Source organism: Poeciliopsis prolifica, unplaced genomic scaffold (assembly GCF_027474105.1).
Source record: "Poeciliopsis prolifica strain line A6 unplaced genomic scaffold, Auburn_PproV2 SCAFFOLD001, whole genome shotgun sequence".
NCBI lineage: Eukaryota > Metazoa > Chordata > Actinopteri > Cyprinodontiformes > Poeciliidae > Poeciliopsis > Poeciliopsis prolifica.
Genome location: NW_026562376.1, coordinates 7,689,621 through 7,708,923, shown reverse-complemented (window position 1 = coordinate 7,708,923; position 19,303 = coordinate 7,689,621). Strand labels below are relative to the sequence as shown.

Below are 19,303 nucleotides of genomic sequence, written 5' to 3'. Positions count from 1 at the left end.
TTCTATACATTTTTGGAACTGAAATAAGAAAAGACATAAAGACGTGTCACATAAATTCAAATGACTTGTTTAAGTTTTATTTTCACATTAATCAGAAAAGGGAAGCATGTTTAGACAATGGAAACCACAATAGAGCTGTGACAACAATAGAAAGGGCTTTTAGCAGCAAGTGGTTTTGGACTAAAAGGGACAAGACACGATTTCTATGGCAGCTCCTATTCCACAGATTAATGATAATTAAAAAAGAAAAAACACATTTTTTTTATAAATAGTTCTGTCAATATTCTCTATCTCTATATACATACCTTCTGTTGAAAGATGGTTTATTGGACGTAGTCCTGTGTTCAGTGTGGGGAACTAAACATTTGTAAGTTCAGCATTTCACAAAAGAAAACATGATTATTTTAGAGGTTTCAAACTCTAGTGAAGCTAAGGTCTAACCCAAGGTGAACACATTCATTTATTGCAAATTACATTTAATGCATTTGTAGGAAAAACCAGTCAGGCAAGCTTTTGGATCAGACTGAGCAAAAATGCTCCAGTCACATGATCAAATCTTTCACAGACTTGATAAATATTTCAAAACACTATTTATAGTCTGTGGACATCTTGCCTCATTGGGGATTTTTGTGATAGATCAATAAAAAGCAATGCATAATCTTAGAAATGGATAATTCATGGATTTTTGTATGGACTTGGACTTTAGCTCACGTTTACGAACCATACCTCTGGCACCGATTGCTGTAATTTTATTGATGTTCTTCTGATGAAGGGGGGAGTGGAGCCATGTCCCAGACTAAAGTCTTATGTTCCAGGACTGTCCTGTATTTAGTTCATTCCAACTTCTAGTCATATCTGGCCTGCTTAAGTGTTCCTACTGAAGGAAACTATCCTCACCATGGTGTTACTGTGAGGACTTTTTGTTCAGGATGATGTGCAGTGTTAAGTTTACCACCACACATTTTACACTATTTTACATGCAGGCTGAAGAGTTCTAATATTTTCCTGTTTGTCCAGAGAACCTTCTTTGTTGTGTCCTCCTCATAGACTGTTGGGCATGACTGTTTTACAAAGGCCAGATTTTGTAAAGTGCACTCCATTACTTTAGTTGTCCTGAAAAACAAAATCTTGCTCTCCACAGCTTCTCCAGAAGTACAGTGGTCTTTCATTTGGAGATGGGCTTAAAAGTGAGATACGAGATGTTCCAAACGTGATACATCACTTTATAACCCAACTCTGATTTTAACTTTTCCACAATTGTATTTAAGTTAATTACATAAAATTGGAATAATTGTGTGACCTCTGAAGCCGACTCATTGTACTGCATTTTATTTCGCGATACCAGTCTTAAATGGGCTGACAACAAATGCATGTCAAATGTTAAAGGTTTTATTTATCATAACTATGAAAGACCATGCATCTTATTCATTGCATTTCAGAAATATTTACTACTTTATGTTATGTGCTGTCACATAAACCCCAATAAGATCCTCAGAGGTTTGTGATTAAAATGTGTAAACCTGACGCTATTCCAGGGACAGGAATTCTTATACAAGACACTGTATAATACAAGTTGCAGGCATCTATTGCAGGTTTGGAGAAATCTCATAAATTATTGCAGCTTCTGAAGCCAATACATTATGAGGGTTAAACATTGGTTCAATTGCTGACTGCTGCTGCTGCTCCCTCCACCTCTTTGGGTATTGCTTCCTTTTTGCTACCCTGCTTGCTGTTCCGGTTGAGGCTTCCATTTAGAAAGTTATCTGGCGTCTGATGCTGGAAGTGCTTTCTGGTGCCCACCAGGGAGGGGTTGTTAACCAGAGTGTACAGGAGTTGCCAGTGCATCCGAGCCCGCTTGGTGCTGGAGACTTTGTGCAGCTTTTTCTCCTTCTGCACCAGTTGGATCCCTGAGGAGAGGCAGACAATATGACGGTCCCAACATGACACTGATACACACAAAAACTAATCTTTTAGATTCAAAGATGAAATGAGGTCCTCTTGTATGGGCCACCAAAGGCTTGAAAGATACAATGGAAAGAGTAATAATAGAAAGCAATCTTGTTTTTTTATCCTCCAAGTGTTGTGGGAGCTTACTGACTGAAAGCTTGAATCCCTCGGGTAGCATGAATATGTAGCAGGCAATTAGTGTAGCTCATCTGTTTAATCAGCTGCTGAAGATGTAATCTCTACAATACAATAGATTATTCCTCATAGATGCATTGTTTCCTGGATGCAAACAAGCAACATGTCCACAGCATGTCTGTAATTAGACTCAACTGGACCTACATTCCTCAACAGCTGATGAGTCCTGATGAGTTTTCTCTGCTTCTCTCTGACTATCTGCGTGGGTGACTGTCACTCACCACCCATTTGCAGCTATGATTATAGTTCAGCAGCAGAGCCTCCAAACAGCCCTACTTGCTGTGAGTAATTAAAAGTATAAAATTGGTTTCATCTGAATGAGAAAAAATAACAATTTTAGCAGTGATGATATTGTCTTTCAGGTGATAGAAGCTCACCAGAGCAATGAGGGATGATGATTTATTTATGGCGGATTTGATTGGGACCAGCAGGAGAGCTGTAAATTATTCCTCAGTGAGACTCAATTTGTTCCAGGCAAATTAAATCAGAACTGAAAATCTCCCATCTTGAGCGTGCGTGCAAAGCAGCTTTGAGATCTGATTATGTGCTACCATGTCTCCATTTCAAATAAAATTAAATATCTTACAGTCTTGCTTTCAATGCCAATATAAGGCCGGCATTCATCTTTAACATGCGAGTTATTTTCTGGTGTAAAATCCACCAATTAAAATGCTAGCGGCAACTTCATGGTATGAAAGACACATCTGTTTCCTCAGGATCATTAAGGTTATTTAGTATCCATCTCATCAATAACTCTATTAGTTATCACTACAATCAGCAGTGCAGTTTATCAGTACAATCAGCGACAGTGCAGTTAAATGCATCATATTCTGCTGTCAGGCTCATGCACCTCAAGTTTCTTCCCAAGCTCTAATTGAATGAACTAAATAAAATAAACTGGAAACAAGTAGCATAAAGAATATGTCAGATCTGACTTTTCACATAAAAGAACTGCTTAACTGCAAGACCCATTGAAATGTCCCTGTAGATGCATCCACCCAAAATCAATTATTCTTCACTGATGAAGTTGGTAATTTCCAAAACATTAAAGTTTTTATTAGCTTGAAGCTTTGTGCTATAAAAACTTTTTATATCTGTGTCAAAATGAGCTAAATATCTATTAATTGTCTACATCTGCAATAATAGTTTAAAAGGTTTGCTCTCTCTCTTGTCTAATAGAATCCATCTTACCTATTGGCTGTCTAAAGGAAGATGCATCTTTCACATTATCCAAATTCTCTGTTTGTTTAGTAGATTAACCTGTTGTGATGCCTCTTCCCTTGCTGTTATTGGCTCAGACATGAAAAAAATTCAGAACTAGCCTAAATTTTTGCAGGACAAATTTAAGGAGCAGTCTGATCAAAGTATACAAGTTCACGTGTGATGAATTAGCGAAACAAGCCGAGCGAAATAATCCAAAATGCCAAAATGCAGTGACTGCCTGCTGCCAGTGAAACACAGAAAGATGCAATTTTACATTTTGTAGATTTGTTCTAACGAAGTATGTTTTTATTGTATGCTCACTTTGCATCATTTTTCTAGTTTGGCCAAAGATTAAAAAGTGGAATCAAAAGTAGTGAGCGTATACCAAAGAGATAGCACATGAAGAGGACAGTACAGCTTCTCTTGAGTCAAAAGAGAGAGTGGGATGTGTTTCAACTGCACTACAGAAACCCTAGTGGTACAAAGACAGCACAGAAAATATGCTATCATAAACTATCATGTTTGTAGAGAGGCAGATAGATAGAATTATTTTCTGAAACTTTAAATGATTTTTTTTGTCTCCAAAATGTTCATTCTGAAAGTGCACCTAACTTGAGGTTTTTGTGGCCTCAAGTTAGGCCATAAAACATCAAGTGTATTGTGCAAAATCCAACAGAGAAAGCCTTATGAAGGAATTCTTGTTGATGTGAATTTAACTTGGTACTACAGACCCTCTTCAGCATCCCGCGATTTCTGTGCAGCTTTACTCTCCTGGTCCAAGGACTGCAGCAGTATCCCACAGAAGGCCTTCATCACAGGGTGGGACTGGCTCACCTCAATCTTCAGATAATGAGCATAGCAGCGGTAGGCTGCAGACAGACATAGGAGAGAGAGGGGGGGGGTATTACTCTGACAGGGCAAAAGCAATAAAAAGCCAAGGCCACACCTCATGTTGGCTTTGAGGCAATCACACATAATAGCTGCACAATCACACTTCCCTCTTTTTTTTCCCCAGCACCTGCTTTTCCTGACAACAGATGTCTTAAATCTGAGCCCATTTCAGAGATTGGTGTCCAATTAGTCTGCACACTGCACAGAATACAGATATGATGCAAGCTGCAGAGCTGAGAGGACAGGAAAATGGACAGGATGCTAATTTCTAGCCTCTAAGTGGGATAACAGAAGCTCTTTCTTGTTGGTTAAAAGGCCACGTTTGAAACCTAAGTGAGAAAAATAACAATGCATTTACAAAGTGTACAAGCATGCTGCAGCTACTCTCTGATATGTAAACACAATCATTTAAATTCTGAAAGCTATTTGTGCATTCTTATTGCTTGCTTGCACATTTAGCTTTAATGCACTCCAGCACATGCTGTCTCTCTACCCAGATGTAATGGGTATAAATAAAAATAACAATTATGCATGCATTTATTCTAAAATCCACTCGTATTCATGTACTTTTATGGAAATAACAGCCATTACAAAATGCATCCAATACTCAAAGACCGACACATTTTGTGAAACGCAAAGTGCCTGAAATGATTTGAACAAAAAAAAAAGCAACCTGCAGGACCAAAGGAATAATTTATCATCATGCACATGCATGAGTCAAGAACAGACCTCAAACTGAATATTTAACTCTGCAGTGTAAACACATCCCTTATTGCGCAAAAGAGTTAAGGCACACAAAGGAAACTCTGCTTTGCTCATGCATTGGGGGATAATTAGAGATTTTATGTGGCGAAGGAATTCAACATCAATCAAGCAGCCGTATTCTGCAAAGAACCAAGAGAGCCATGGTGGAAAGCTATGCATAGAATGTTACATACATCTTTATAAACTGACAGTCACAGCACGGTCAATGCCTCTGAACACCATGCAGAATATATCTGGCCCACCTGGGTCAAATGCTTCCACGTTGCGGTTAAGAAGACTGATATCCATGCGTCCCATGTGCACTATATTGAACAGGGCTGTGATGATCATGCGCCAGATAGCAAGCAACACTCCAATCAAAACATTGACGGGAAACAGCAGATATGTCAGCAGGAACAGATTACCCCTGTAAGATAGGTCAGAGCACGTCAAATGTACAAAAAGCCATGCAGCTATGAAACAGGGAGACAGATAAATGATGAATAAAGAGAATTACCTGTTGGTTAGGTCTCGAGTTCCTGCTGTTTTTTTGATGAAGCAAAACCTGGCAGTGATGTGTTGAAGCACCACAGCTAGGAGAATCATCAACCAGAAAGGCCTGAAATGCCAAATTTGACAGTCAGACATTTTCTGTTTTCAGACAGGACACAAAAAACCTATTTGTAGGAGACAGGAAACGTGGCCAAGCCAAATTATTCCTATGAATTGCACATGGACGATATTGTAAAATGAAAATGGTTTCTGGGTGTCAAGATAAAAACAAAGAAAGAGAGAGATTGCTTCAACAGATATATATGCATTGCAAAAAAATGTAATATAAAATGAGTGTCTCATATGACAGAAATGTCAAAAACATGTAAAAGAACAACAGTGAGTATAAATTGCAAGCAATGCAATGTTGCTCACCACATGCTCAATGCAATCTGAAAGAGAATCAGATTCTGCCTGTGCAAAATGGGTATGATTATGAGGAAGACAGCGACCATAAGGCAGAGGAAGAACACCAACGTCTGGATGATCATGCCTGCATAAGAAACATAAAATATTTCAGACTCACTTTTCCCTCCGTTTTACGACAATGAATTATAGATACATTTCTACAAGCTTAATTCTGATTGGATAGGTAATTTTAGTACCAATACAGATGTGAGCTGCTGTGAAGCTGGTGTAGCCCATCCAGCAGACCAGAGCTGGCCTGGATGCCCTGATGCTTCGCTGGCAGTTGTAGACATTATAAATATCTCCTCTGTACAGCCCCTTTAGATTGGACCTGGAAGAAAACAGATTCAAGACAATGCAGCACTGTGTGAAACACAAAGCTTAATATAAAACTCATATTGCAAAGGTAGAATATTACTGAAAATGCAAGACTATGCTTTACCTATGAAGCCATTTCATTTAATATTAAGTCAATTTTGGTAATTACACATTATTTAAATTTTCCATCTAAACTGCTGTTTTCAACTTAAATAGCAGCAAACAGAAAACTGACTGCTCTTCTTTGTGGATAATTACCTCTCTATTTTGTTGTAATAACCTTCAAATTATTATGATGAAGCACAATGGAATGCAAAAGCAATTTTTGGACACTGACTGGAGACCAAAAATATCGAAAAGGACACAATTATTCAGTTATATTTTCTGACTTACCGATGCAAAACCATCGACCGCATGAGCAGCACCAAGTTGACCAGACCAGACAGAGTCATCGCAGAGATGTAGCACACTGCAGGTACATCAGCATGTGGTAAGTTCAAAACGCTGTCACATCGAGTTCAAAAAATTAAAAAATAAAGATATCTGCTGAGGTTGATAATTCACTCACCTTCCACACACCACATGTAGTAAACAACGATTCTGACGACTTCCTTTTTGTCTGGAGACAGGATAATCTGGAAGCCAGCTAAAACATTTGCAATATCTTCATCGACGCCAAACCGGGCTTTCTGCATTGTTGGCACCACAGCAGAGATCAATACAAGTCCCATCTGATGGAGAGAAAAAAATGAAAAACAGAATTAATTTGGTAATTTCTCTGCAAGCAAACTAAAAGGTTTAAAAACGTGATGCGAAAATAGAAATCTATATTAATTCTGGCATTCAGCAAAAGGAAAATTTGCCTGAAACAGGAAAAGTTGATTTAATGTCCGAGGGATATTTCTTCATATATAGTGTATGTAAATGTCTTGGTGAGTGATACTGATACAGTCAACAGTGTTGGTTTATTTTGTGTTAAATGGAACACATTGATAGGGGATATACAACTGCTAAATATATGTATAGAAGAAAGGTAATTACCTGATACAGAGTTATGAAAGAGACAACACAAGATATTGCCAACTTCAATGGGAAACGGAAAGCTGCTTGAAAAGAAAATATTAATGTTCAGAAAAAAAAGTGAAAAATATTTGAATATTTCTATAAAATTAGTTTACATGAACACATTCTTACCTTCCTCTGGAGTGTAAATATAAGATCTCACAGCATCAGTCACTCTCTGTGGGAGTTTTGGTTTGTCTGTGCTTGATGTGCTAAAGGTGAAAAGCAAATAGTTATGCACTTGAACTGCACTAAATACTACAATGGACAATATATTATTCTTACCTGACTTTGCTGGACGTCTTCTCATAAAGAATTGCCTTCACATAGTCTCTATAATAGCTGCTACTAAGATCCTGAAGGAACAGAAAATGGCAACATGCTTTATATCGGAAAAAGGAATGAAGTCACAAGCTGCGTAATGTTTGTGAATATTCAACCCTGACTTTATTTTATGGATGTTAATAAAACATAAAAATGCTTTATTCTAAATGTGGCATTTAAAATTTAAGCTCATCCAGTTGTTACCCTGCACAACTGGGCGGGGGCAGGGGGTGACCAAAAAGACCCCCGTAATAGTTAAGTTAGAAACAGAGAAAGCCTCCATATCCACTGAGCTGAGCTATCATATTTTCCATGAGATCCATGGAAAATATGATATGTGATATGTTCAAGTGGATCTCATGGACATATCACAACATCTAAGTGATGGATGCCTCATGGAGATAAGTGTGCCGTTAGCCAAGTGCACCAAAACCAAGACACTTAATGAAATGAAATACAAACTGTATGCTTCATCAATTCAAGAACAGCAAAACAAGACTTTGTTTGGAAAACATATTCAAAACTTAGTTTTTAGTGAAATAAGGGAAGTGAAATCTACATGGATATATGGTGTCAGCTAAGCTCAAGCCAAATCCTGTTCGGACAATTTTTAAACAATTCAGACATAATAATAACAATAAAATAAACAGCTTAAAAGCAAAATGAAAGCAATGTTAAAGGGTATTTTAATGATAAAAGAAGTAGTTGATTTTCTAATATTTCAGTCAATCATAGGACATCAACCTCATCGACTTGCATTTCACATTTTAAGAGAAAAGATTAGAAAGAAACTCACAAACAGAACTGTCTTCACTGCCAGTTAGAAGTTTACAACCCTGGCAATGAATGTCACATTTATTTTGTGCTTTAATACTTTGTTCACATCTATAAAGTCCTGAAGCATTTAGCAATTCAGATTTTGCCATTTGCAAACATTATGAAAAAATAAATCTCTTCCTGATAAGGTTAATGAGATTCATTTCTGTGCAAAAATTCAGCAGAGGTGGGATGGAGGTGATTCAAAATCCAGGCAATCGCCTCACCAAACTGTGTTTGGTGATGCTAATCTTTCTCCCAAGATTAGCATGGAAGAAAAAAAGCTTTGTGTTTCCCCTTCAACAAAAAAACCTGGAAACCTTTTCATAATCTGATCAAGAGCATATTGTAAACCAATTACGTCAAACCTGCTTAAAATGATTATGCGACTGGTGTACTGTGAGGGGCCGATATTTTTATTAAGCCTTGACTGAATGAGCACAGTAAGCTTTTTGTTTAACAGGCAGTACTTAAACCCTACTCACGTGCACAGACTTAGAGTAAATGTGCATTTTGTGAAAATTATTTGAAAAGAATAAGTTGAATCATTGCAACCATCCTGAACCAGGCCTAAGATGCTCCCTGGTGAAAGCTCACCTCTGTGGCATTGGTCCTTTCTGAACCCTTGAAGCCCTTGAATAGAAGCAGAGGATACTGGAAACTGAGGAATGCTAAGCAAGCTATCTGAGGCAGGCTGGAAAACAAGGAGTAGTGCTTGTGTATCTGCAGAGGAATGAAAAAAACAAAACATTTTAGATCACATGTGGTTGTGGATCTTTATAATAACGCATTTGGAAAACATTTTGCATGGAACAAAAGAAGATAGACATGTCTTGAGTTGAGATGGGATTTAGCCAATTTTAACTATTCAATTGTCATTTTTGTTTCATTTTGGATTAAATTAAATGAAAAATAATTAAAACTGTGTCCTGCTTTTTTGGTCAGTAAAGATGCTCAACACCTCACAAGGCTTCACAGAAGCAGACTATCACAAAATAATCAATTCAACATGTTTTTTTCTTTAACTGACACACTCTAAAGTGATTAATACCAACAAAACATCTTAGTTTAGACCAGAAGATAGTGCAGCTAATCGTTTGGACAGAACATTATTTAGTGCACAAAAAGTCCTAAAATCTTTGCACAAAATCTGTCTTTGTGCAACATTCAAAGCCTCAGAGTAAAGGTCTGTTAATCTTCCAGGGTAGCTCAGTCTTCATCTTTTCTAATTGTGTCACACTGCAGACCAATTCTGTTCGGTACTCAGTGGGCTTCCACTGCAGGACAGAGCTGCTTTGTTTTTGAAATAATCCATTTTACACTGATGGAGACGCCACACAGACTGACTGTCAGAAATAATGCACGAACAGCTTCTTTTTCCTTCTCTCACATAAATCAAGATTTTAATGAATGAAGACTATTTCTGAGTTATTTTCAAAGAAAACAGAAGTTATAAATTACTCACCAGGGGTGTCTTGGGGCAGTCGACTTTTTGCCACACCAGAACACCAAAGTGTGTCCATGATAAGAGGCTACCGAGTACGTATCCAACTTTATTATGTAAAGTGCCACATGCCAGGAGAGGGTAGTATAGAGCGGGGTAGTAGAAGACTCCCAGAATCACCCAGTTCTCTGCAAATACAACACCAGTGTGTGAACATCTGAAGGTGTGACAACATTTTGGATTAACAGCTGTCAATTATTTAGCATTTGTGGGCGTTTTTCTGATTTGTGAAGCTTTTACAGTTTTTTGGTTTGGCATAAAGATACAACACCATGACTCTTTGAAACTATTGATGTTTCTTCTCTAGTTTCAGACAAAAACAATTTTCAAAATGTCAGAGTCAAAAGAGAGCAGGAGTGCAACAAGACACAATAATCCAGTTTTATAATGTATTTAACAAATGTAGAGTTTTAAGAGTGGTTATCCTTCCAATGTTTTCCTGAGAACAATTAATATCACAAAATATGGAAATAATACATTAAGCCATTGCAGACAAGATGAGGTTGAGCTCACGTTTGTGTGTGGAATCTTTGGTGAAAGGTAAGGGATTGGGGGATATGAGGAGCCCCCAGAGTTTGCACAACAGCACTCCAAACACTGCCACTGCCAGACCCTTGTGCTGCGTATGATCCAGGAAGTTGACTGGACTGAGAGAGCAAATCAGCAGGTATTTAGTACCAGACCAAAATAGAGACTGGTTAGTTAATACATTTTAAAAGCTACAATCTTTATTGTTCATTTTCTCTAATTCAAAATAGGTGGGAAAATAAGTGGGGATGCATTATTGTAGTAGAATAGGATAGCAGCAGTTTGGTCTCAAACAATTTGAGACCAAAGACACATATTCACAAACAGAGTCATAGAGTGGTATGTGTGCCACTGGTTAGAGTAGAAGCAAACCCTCAGAACTGGTCATAGTTAGATTATAGCTGAAATTTGTATTACTTTTTTATAAGCACGGCAGTCATATTGTATGCTTATGTCTTATGAACCTTATGTCTGTTCAACGAGTCCTCAGATTTCCCAGTGTGAATTCCAACTTTGTTCTTTATGTTGTTGTTTTTTACTCTCCAACTGGTAACTTGGAAAATTCGCTCTGAGTGAAAATGGAATGTGGCGTAATTGCAAGATGGACCACAAAGTTACGATTTACATATGGGGCCCTCATGGATGGAAAAATGGGTTAAAAATTTCTTTCAGATGGGATTATTATGTGTTAACTGCCTGTAAAAGTTTGACGCTGGACAATTATGGATAAGAAGCAGGGCCCATGGTGGTGCATGTTCAGCTGATTTTCCAGATTTTTATTTGGGATTCATCTGAGCTCATTAGAACTTATTCAACCAGCTCAAAGTTCACATGGTACTTGTGTTCAGATGTTAGCTCGAATATTGGATTTTCTAATTGTTGAAATGCTAGCCAGTGTTTGTAATACAAACAAAAAATGTATTTCTAAAATCCTGATGTGGTCAAACATTAAAGTAATATGTTCACAACTATAGGCACGAAGTATAGACCTATGTGTTCAAACTCTATAAAGGAAGATTTTCACAAGGAATCGCTGAATGGTTTGTGCCATTTGTGTAGAAACACAATTTGAAAAATGGACTAACAGTTTTGTTTGCATGGCACTCATATTAAATATTGAACTTTAATGCTGTGCTCTGTTAAATGTTAAGAGTTCTTCTGTAAACACAAATATTACGCATGCTAAAGTTAAAATCCCAACTTGAACATCTCGGAGGAGTCAACAAATGTAACTGTTTCTATTACTTACAACTAAAGAACTTTGTCCTCATGCAATTTCAACTTTAGGGGCAATAAATGTTTTCCCTCATATATTTATTTTTAATTGTCTTCATTAAAAGCAAAATGGAACCAAAGTCAAATTTCTTGCTTGTGTGCTCACACTTAGCAAATGAAGCCGATTCTAACTAAGCTTCTTAGTACTAATAAAACTAATGCTGTTCCAATTGATCCATCAATTGTTCACTGATGGAATATTAAACTATATGATCAGTGCTTTAGAGGTAAACAAACTTGCCAACCTTTTCAAGTTTCCTGGTTAGTTGGCAACCATATTAAAATGTATTTCCCAAAATGTTTTCGAGAAAAGTGAAAGCACAACTGAAAGCAAAATAAACATACACTTTTACTCCTGATTTATGACATTACAGCTGAACCAATAAACACTTCAGAGATCTTAAAGGCTAAATTTCACCCTTGATAGCAAATGGTCTGTAAGAAGGATTTTCCCTATATAAATGAACTTGTTTACATGTTAAAGCTTAGGTTACACCGAAGGATTTGAGGCCAGTGGAACAGAATGTTACCAAACAACTTGAAAATCACAATAATCCATTCATGTGAGTAAAGAAAAACATAAATGATACCTGAGTAAACCTGGAAGTCCTTTTTGTCTCTTACCGACCTTTGTACGCCCAGCCAGGATGGCTAGAATTAGCATGATGACCAGCTGAAAGAACAGACATGTTGGTTAGCTTCAGCTGCAGAGCACCATGCAGTGACATGTAACAAAAGGCTTAACCTCAGTCTCATTAGTGTTCCCTATATATGCGGTCTGACCAACGTGTCATTAGTCAGGATGACCATTTACTGAGGGGGTTCAATGACCTTTGTGACCTGTGACACATTTAGGAAATACTGAGGTGGGAACAATGTTTTGCTATTAATTGAGGCAGTCTATACCAATTGTCTCTAAAGAGAAGAAACACTGAGTATCATTATAAGGTGGATAAGATAGTGGATACTGTACAATTCTTAATTATTGCACATTTGTTTAGCACCATTAGTGGTCATGAATGAACATCTCAGATGAAGATGTACAATTTTCATGAGTCAAAACATGACAGAAAGGTTTCTTCAGTATACCACAAGAAATACAAATGTCGAAAGTTTGCTTTTTAATGTAATTTCTTCATTACATTAAAAAGGGGTCATGCTAGACTGAGTTGTTTTGTTGGGTTTTTTTTACAAATGAATTATGGAGTAACTTTCATAATCTAGGAAGTGAAAAATGACTGACATTGCATAACCTCATTGAGGATGTCAGTGTAATGCTGTGTAAGAGAAAAGTGAATGGATGTCAGACTTACAGATATCACAGTGATGCATATGTGATAGAGCATGTCATCTGCAGTGGGGTCACATGGAGGGATAGTTCTAAAGAAAAAGACAAATGATTCACATGTTACCAAAGACAGAAGGCAACTCCTCGAGTTTCTGATCTGACCTTCGTTGTACCTCACTAAGCATTTCACGTCAGTGTCAGGATCATTTGTTGCTGGTAGTCAAAGTCTAAGAGCAGAGATCTGGATTTAAACCGATTGGTATGAGTGTGACACAGGCTATGATCATGTTCCTGTGCAACATGGAAGGTAAATATACTAGGTTCACATGGGATGTTAAAAAAAACATCAACATAACATTTTCTGGCATTTAATAACTTTTACGGGCTGCTGCTTATTATTGTATGCAGAATCACTCATGGATTGTTCCACATTTTACTGAATTTTCAATTGAAAATTTCACTATGACTCAGCCATTGTGATACATTAATAAGTTACACCAATCCATTGTCTGTCTGGATGTTTGTTTACTGTTCTCCTGCTTGAAGTTGAACCTTTGACCAAGTCTCATATCTTTTTTTTTTTCTTGAAGAGGTTTGTCTTTATTAAAATTATTTAAACTTCAAATCAATACTGAATGTTGAATTGATGCCTGTTATGGGTAAAATGTGTTAAAGTTTTTAAGCCTTTTTGTTAAAAAGATTCACCCAACAACATTTGCAAACCTAAAAGGTTAAAAATGATACGGTTTAAGAATGACAAAAAAACAAAACAACAACAAAAAAAAAAACTCTCCAATCTGGGTCACCTTCTGTGATACAGTAGAAGTCTGATATGAGTCACCTTATATCTCAGTGAGAGGTGTATCTCAGCACCAACTCCAAACAAAAGATTGGGGAATTACTACTCAACATGAAACAGGATATATTAAGTTGAATTTGTTTTGAGAAACAGCATAATGTTCAAAATTATGGACAAAATACAGATCTTACATGAATTGCAGTTAGAAAGTGCTATACTTACTCTGTTTCAATTTTGGATGGCAGTGGATCCAGATCGGGATACTCATAGTCCACGAGCGCATCCTCATCCATTGTGCTGTCTCTTTATTTAAACAGATCCTGTTACAAAGAAGTTGGAAAACTGTCCACAGTGTCTGGTGACGGAAAGCTGTGATCCCGCTGCCTCTGGGGAGGTGGAGGAATCAACGCAAGTCCTACGTTGGCCTCTGCTGTGCTTGCGGCTGCTGCCCCGGCGTCCTTGTTCCCTGTGTTTGGTCTAGTCTCACTCAGAGTCTTCTACCCTCTCTCACAGTCTGCATTCAGGTGCCCTTGTCCCGCTCTGGTCCTGAGTATAATGTGACAAGTTCCAGCTCCTGCCTGCTACCTCCACCCTGCTTTAAGGCCCTGTTTCAGCTTAGGGTTACTACCAACAAGCCTGGAGAAAAAGAGTGAGAGAGGGGGCAAGAGTGTAAGAGAGGAGGGAGATATGTGGAGATCTGGGGAGCCAATCTGGAAGGCCACCCGTGTCTTACTGGGATTACATCTACTTTTTAAACTCTGCTGTCGGACCTGTTGCTTGCGGCTTAAGAGGTTGGGTGTGCATGGTAATAAAACTCCAGCTTTGACTGTGTGGGTAGCTGGAAGCAATGAGTCTGTCTTATCAGAGCCATTGAAGTTCCACACTGATAAAAGGAAAATTCTACTGTTGTTCCTTTTTGTCATGGTACAAGGTTGTTCTGTACCATGGCAAATCATGTGTGAAAGGTTACCAAAAGCTAATCAAGGCAAGTCAAAAAAAAACCCATGTAGAATTATGCAGCAGAATGTGTTTGGTCTAGCAGGACAGAGAACATTTTCCCAAAAGGTTATATCTCCATCTCTGAGATGGATAAGAATCAAGGAAGGGCTCATTCACTTCAGTACTTTGTCATTTACAGATAAAAAACAGATACAGGGAACAGAATACAGAGTGCGATGATAAAGTTTGTACAACCCTAAACATGTTCTGATTTTATAACATTACAACAAAAACCTCTGGGTATTTTTTTTTTTTTTATATTATGTGATTCACCGATACAAACCTGTGTTTAATTACAGAGTGAAGGATCCCTGAACTTCTGATTAGATGACGAGCATCTTTAACTATATGTTTTCAAGTCTTTCCACAGATTTCGAACTGAAATTTAGATCTGGACACCTAACACACGTGTGTATTTTTAGGGTCACTGTCCTGCTGGAAGGAAGACCTATACCCTACTCCCAAGTTTTTTTGAAGCCTCAAGCAGGATTCTTAAAGTGATCTTATACTGCCACAATGCCAACATTTCTACTTGCATATCTTATTGTCATAGAGACAGAACGCAGGAATGAAGACCCATCTGCTCCATGTTTTTGTACAAATTAAACAGTCACATATTTTTCCATTTTTACAACTAACATATAAATAATTAATCATTAACTTATCAGAATGAGAGCTATCAAAGTGAGGGTGTGACTGTGTTCTCAGCACCTATTTTACTGTCCGGACATTGATAAAACCTACTGATCTTCATCCTGATGATCACAAAGAATTAAGATAATGTCATGTTATCATTTCAGCTGTGCAGAATTTACTGGTTCAGCCTCTTCAACATCTTTTTCAAAACTCCCCTGCTGGAGACAGAACAGTTGTGTCCCTTTATTATCACTTTTAAAACATCCAGGTCTGAAACTGAGAAAAGTTATATCTCATACAGAATTTGTACTTTTTCCCACATTGAGAAATTTAGCTTTTTTTTAAGCATAATTTTTTTAATGTATACTGCTAAAGAGCAAACATTTACTTTGCATATCTACTTATCAAAACAAATTTGTGGGATCTGCGGTTAAAAGTTTCAAAGTAGTAAAATGAACCTTGAGATTATTACAGTGCCTCAGAGACAACACTTTTATCAGACAAGCAACAACAAATAAGTAAGTGAATGATCACATCTAAATGTCACCAATGCATGCAATTTGGATTTCCACAGTCTTACAAAACATAATATTTCAGCAATATGTAAATCTAACCAGCTTTGTATTTTACTAAAACTGATAGCCTCCAAGTGTGTTTAGTCAAAACATATTACTACAGCACAGAGTTCCAGCAGAGATTAATTTACAACTTCTTGTACTGCAATCTAAAAAGAGTAGCGATAAATGTACTGCAAAGTACATCAATGAAATAATTCTTTGCCAACCTTTATTTGTATTCCTGAGTCACTAATCTAAGCAACCATTCTTTGCGAATTTAGCATTTTGTATTTACAAAAAAAATCTTAAAAATGTTGTTTTTCAATAAATGTGAATAATTATATTTATAAGGTCTGTATTTGATAACACACTGTAAATGTCATTGACAGCAATGTTCTCCTTTTGTCTCAGAGTCTGAAATTGTTGTTCATTATTTAAATGTCCCTTCTGATGAGAACACAGCTCACTAAGTCACCAAATCAAATGTGTTCCCAAAGCAAAAGCAGCCCACCAAATAAAGGGGTCACTGAACAAAGAATGCTTTGAACAGTTACATCACAGAGAGGTGGTTTGATTGAATAAGACACTTAACTTTCTTCTATCAGGTTTAGGAAGTTAACTCAAAAGGTTTTTGGGGTTTTTTTTTTTTTGGTAAGAAGCAAGCTATGTTAAGAACGGGCATCAGTCTTGACAAAACAGAGCATAATTGATGTACTGACTGGATAATCCATTTTTAACAATGTAAACATGCAAACCATCACCACAGACAGGCTGTGCATTAACAAAGCAATCAAGGAAAAATTGTCCGCAGGTTTGCAAATGTCATGGAGTTCCGTCATGTTTAAACAAATGCTCTTATGTTTTGTTTGCACACTTATGATCGGATAAAAAAAAATATTTAAAAAGAAAAATATTAAATTGAAATACAACATTGTCTTAACACTCTCAGGCTTAAATTACTTGCAAAGACTGGCTGAGTTGTTGCAAATCTGCAACACCTGCCTGGAGAGGGTTAAAAAAGAACTGAACTTTAATCAGATTTCTGTTAAAAGCTAAAAACCGACAAAAGAAAATAGATATGTCTCAGTTGACTTCGCTCTAAAATTAGTGTGTGAACATGTATGTAATATTCCAGTCCAATGCTACACAGTTTACGGAAAACCGTCGGCGCGTTGAACAATAAACCTTTTCTGCAAAAAGAGAAGTGCCCGAATGGCTGTTAACGTTAATTCAGGCCAACACAGACTGAACAGTTTGTTTCAGTTCATCTGCTACCATTGCTAAAACTCCAGTCAGACAATCCTAAAGCAGCACAGAAAATCAACACCATTGTTCACAACTTCTCCTTCATTGTGCTAATTGAATCAGTATAAATTCCACTGGAGGAATCAACTTCAATGGGAGAAACCCCAGATGGTGAACTGAAGGGAGATTAGAATCAAGTGAAATTAGGAAAGAAGATAATGGACAGGGTTACTCACAGCAGCTATGCATCCCCTTTTCCATACAGTGACTAAAAGGGAGGAGGTTACATCTGACCATCTTTAAAAATCATTTTAATCTAGAAATATTATCTACTGTAGAGTTGAAGGATTTTCTGTTTTTAATGAGCTCCTCCTCAATAATCTTCCTGATTAATCTTCATCAGAAAATAAAACTTTCCATAACTGCATGAGTCAGCTGCTTGGCTTTGCCTTTTAGAGGTTTGCATCAAACAAGAATGTTGTACGTTTTTTCCTCTTCAATTCCACTTGAAGTCTGTTAACTCAGTTAGCCTTAATTTTCTTCTGTTAGTGTTGGTTAGGGGGCGGGGGAACAAAGCATTTGTTCTTATGGCATCCAAATGGCAAGGAAAACAAATGTAGACAGACCAGCAGAAACCAAACAAACAGACTCACTCAGGTGGCTATTTTGACGTCATTGAGTTGAGAAAATGATACAACTGTCATATTCTTTTGTTTCTCTTTGCTGTTCATTTTACTTGTAAATATAAAAAGAAAACAAAATCAAGATTTCTGTTTATCCATCACAAAACGGCCAAAAAAAAAAAAATTCATATTTAAGTGTACAATTTTTGTCCTGTAATAAAAATCAAACAAACCATTATCTATGGGTTTCACACTGATATCTGATTAGAAAACACTACCAGCTGAATCCGTGGACGTTTTAAACATATAACCAGCCGACGTGATTCCAGTTTTGAGTTTCTCAGTTTTAAACAAAAAATCAGGTGCAGACCCGCCATATTTCCCACATTTGTGAAAGCGTCACTTTTTTTTTTTTTTTTTTTTTTTCCGTGACTGACCCGGTCGGGTTCGGCTTCAAACAAACCTCACGACAAACCTCAAGCCTTTGAAGTGGAGCCTGATTTTCCGAACAAAGACACTTTCAGCGCCGCCAGGTAACCGAGTCACCTGCGCCTCTGCTCTGCGCGCAGGAGGCCATCCTGGAACTGCAGCATTGTGCTTAAATAACTGACTCGCATTAAGTGTCAACACCGAATAAACACCGGAACAGATCCTATGAAGCTTTGTGTGCGGCGGCGGAAACCTTCCAGCCTCCGGAAAGATTCACAGGTGGGTGTGCTGCGCTGAGTAGGCTCAAAGACTTAATATCTACTTTAATAGCAATTGATTTTGCGATTATTTTCATTAATTATGCACACGTTTTTATTTTATTTTTTTCATAAAGGCTTTCACGCTATGAATTGTCTAAAATAAAAGATTAGCTCAGAGGTTTTTTGCAAAATTTCAGTCCTAAATCAGGATCTTACCTTTGGTCCGTCTTGTCCAGTTCACTCTTAGTTTGAAGAGGCACCTTACAGCAATCCAGTTATTACATAACCAGCGATCTCAAGGGTAACTTTTTTTTCCCCCTGAACACCCCATGCTACACAAAGGTGGGACTTTGCTCTGTCTCTATCTTGTGATGGTGAAAGCATCATAAAATGTCTGCTCTATGCAAACAGAAAAAAAAAAAAAAAAACAATGTTGTGAAACATTAAGTTGTGACTAATGAGGTCAAGTTCAAGTAGTTTCCACTGATGCTGTTCGTAGTGAAATCTGTGTGTTTTAGTGTCTTGAAGGTGATTTCCAGTGGCAAATCTTGTTTGCTACTAAATGCACAAGAAGACAGCTGGGGAGTAAAGTTCTCAAAAAATATCATGGAAGAATCACCTTTCTGTTTGCATTAATTACATCACCAGAAACATAATCTTAATCTGATCAGTTGGCATTTGTAATCCATGTGGTCAGTGA

The 19,303-nt window shown here is 37.4% G+C and overlaps 1 protein-coding gene across 3 annotated transcripts; it reads right to left on the bottom strand.

Annotated features, from left to right (window-relative positions):
- Positions 1 to 51: 51 nt before the first annotated feature.
- stra6 (signaling receptor and transporter of retinol STRA6) lies at positions 52 to 18,978 on the bottom strand. Of its 3 annotated transcripts, none has more exons than XM_055030831.1 (18): positions 18,820 to 18,978; positions 14,077 to 14,490; positions 13,081 to 13,147; positions 12,358 to 12,440; positions 10,478 to 10,611; positions 9,926 to 10,092; positions 9,058 to 9,183; positions 7,606 to 7,676; positions 7,453 to 7,532; positions 7,300 to 7,364; positions 6,827 to 6,989; positions 6,652 to 6,727; positions 6,138 to 6,271; positions 5,908 to 6,025; positions 5,498 to 5,599; positions 5,244 to 5,407; positions 4,077 to 4,214; positions 52 to 1,907 (listed from the first exon to the last, which is right to left on the bottom strand). In XM_055030831.1, exons 2-18 carry the CDS (start codon positions 14,145 to 14,147, stop codon positions 1,660 to 1,662), a joined length of 2,007 nt encoding a protein of 668 aa, XP_054886806.1. In that variant the 5' UTR covers positions 14,148 to 14,490; positions 18,820 to 18,978; the 3' UTR covers positions 52 to 1,659. The 3 variants fall into 3 exon arrangements, with proteins under 3 accessions (XP_054886806.1, XP_054886822.1, XP_054886813.1); XM_055030847.1 differs by having other exon boundaries at positions 7,300 to 7,361; XM_055030838.1 differs by lacking the exon at positions 18,820 to 18,978 and adding an exon at positions 18,390 to 18,606.
- Positions 18,979 to 19,303: the final 325 nt, after the last annotated feature.

Coding starts and splice junctions, on each gene's coding strand:
- stra6 (XM_055030831.1), bottom strand. CDS start 14,147: ATGGATGAGGATGCGCTCGTGGACTATGAGTATCCCGATCTGGATCCA. Junction 10,612..12,357: donor GGACTTCCAGGTTTACTCAG/GTATCATTTATG, acceptor TTGCTCTCTCAG/TCCAGTCAACTTCCTGGATC. Junction 7,677..9,057: donor AAAGGACCAATGCCACAGAG/GTGAGCTTTCAC, acceptor CTGTTCCTTCAG/GATCTTAGTAGCAGCTATTA.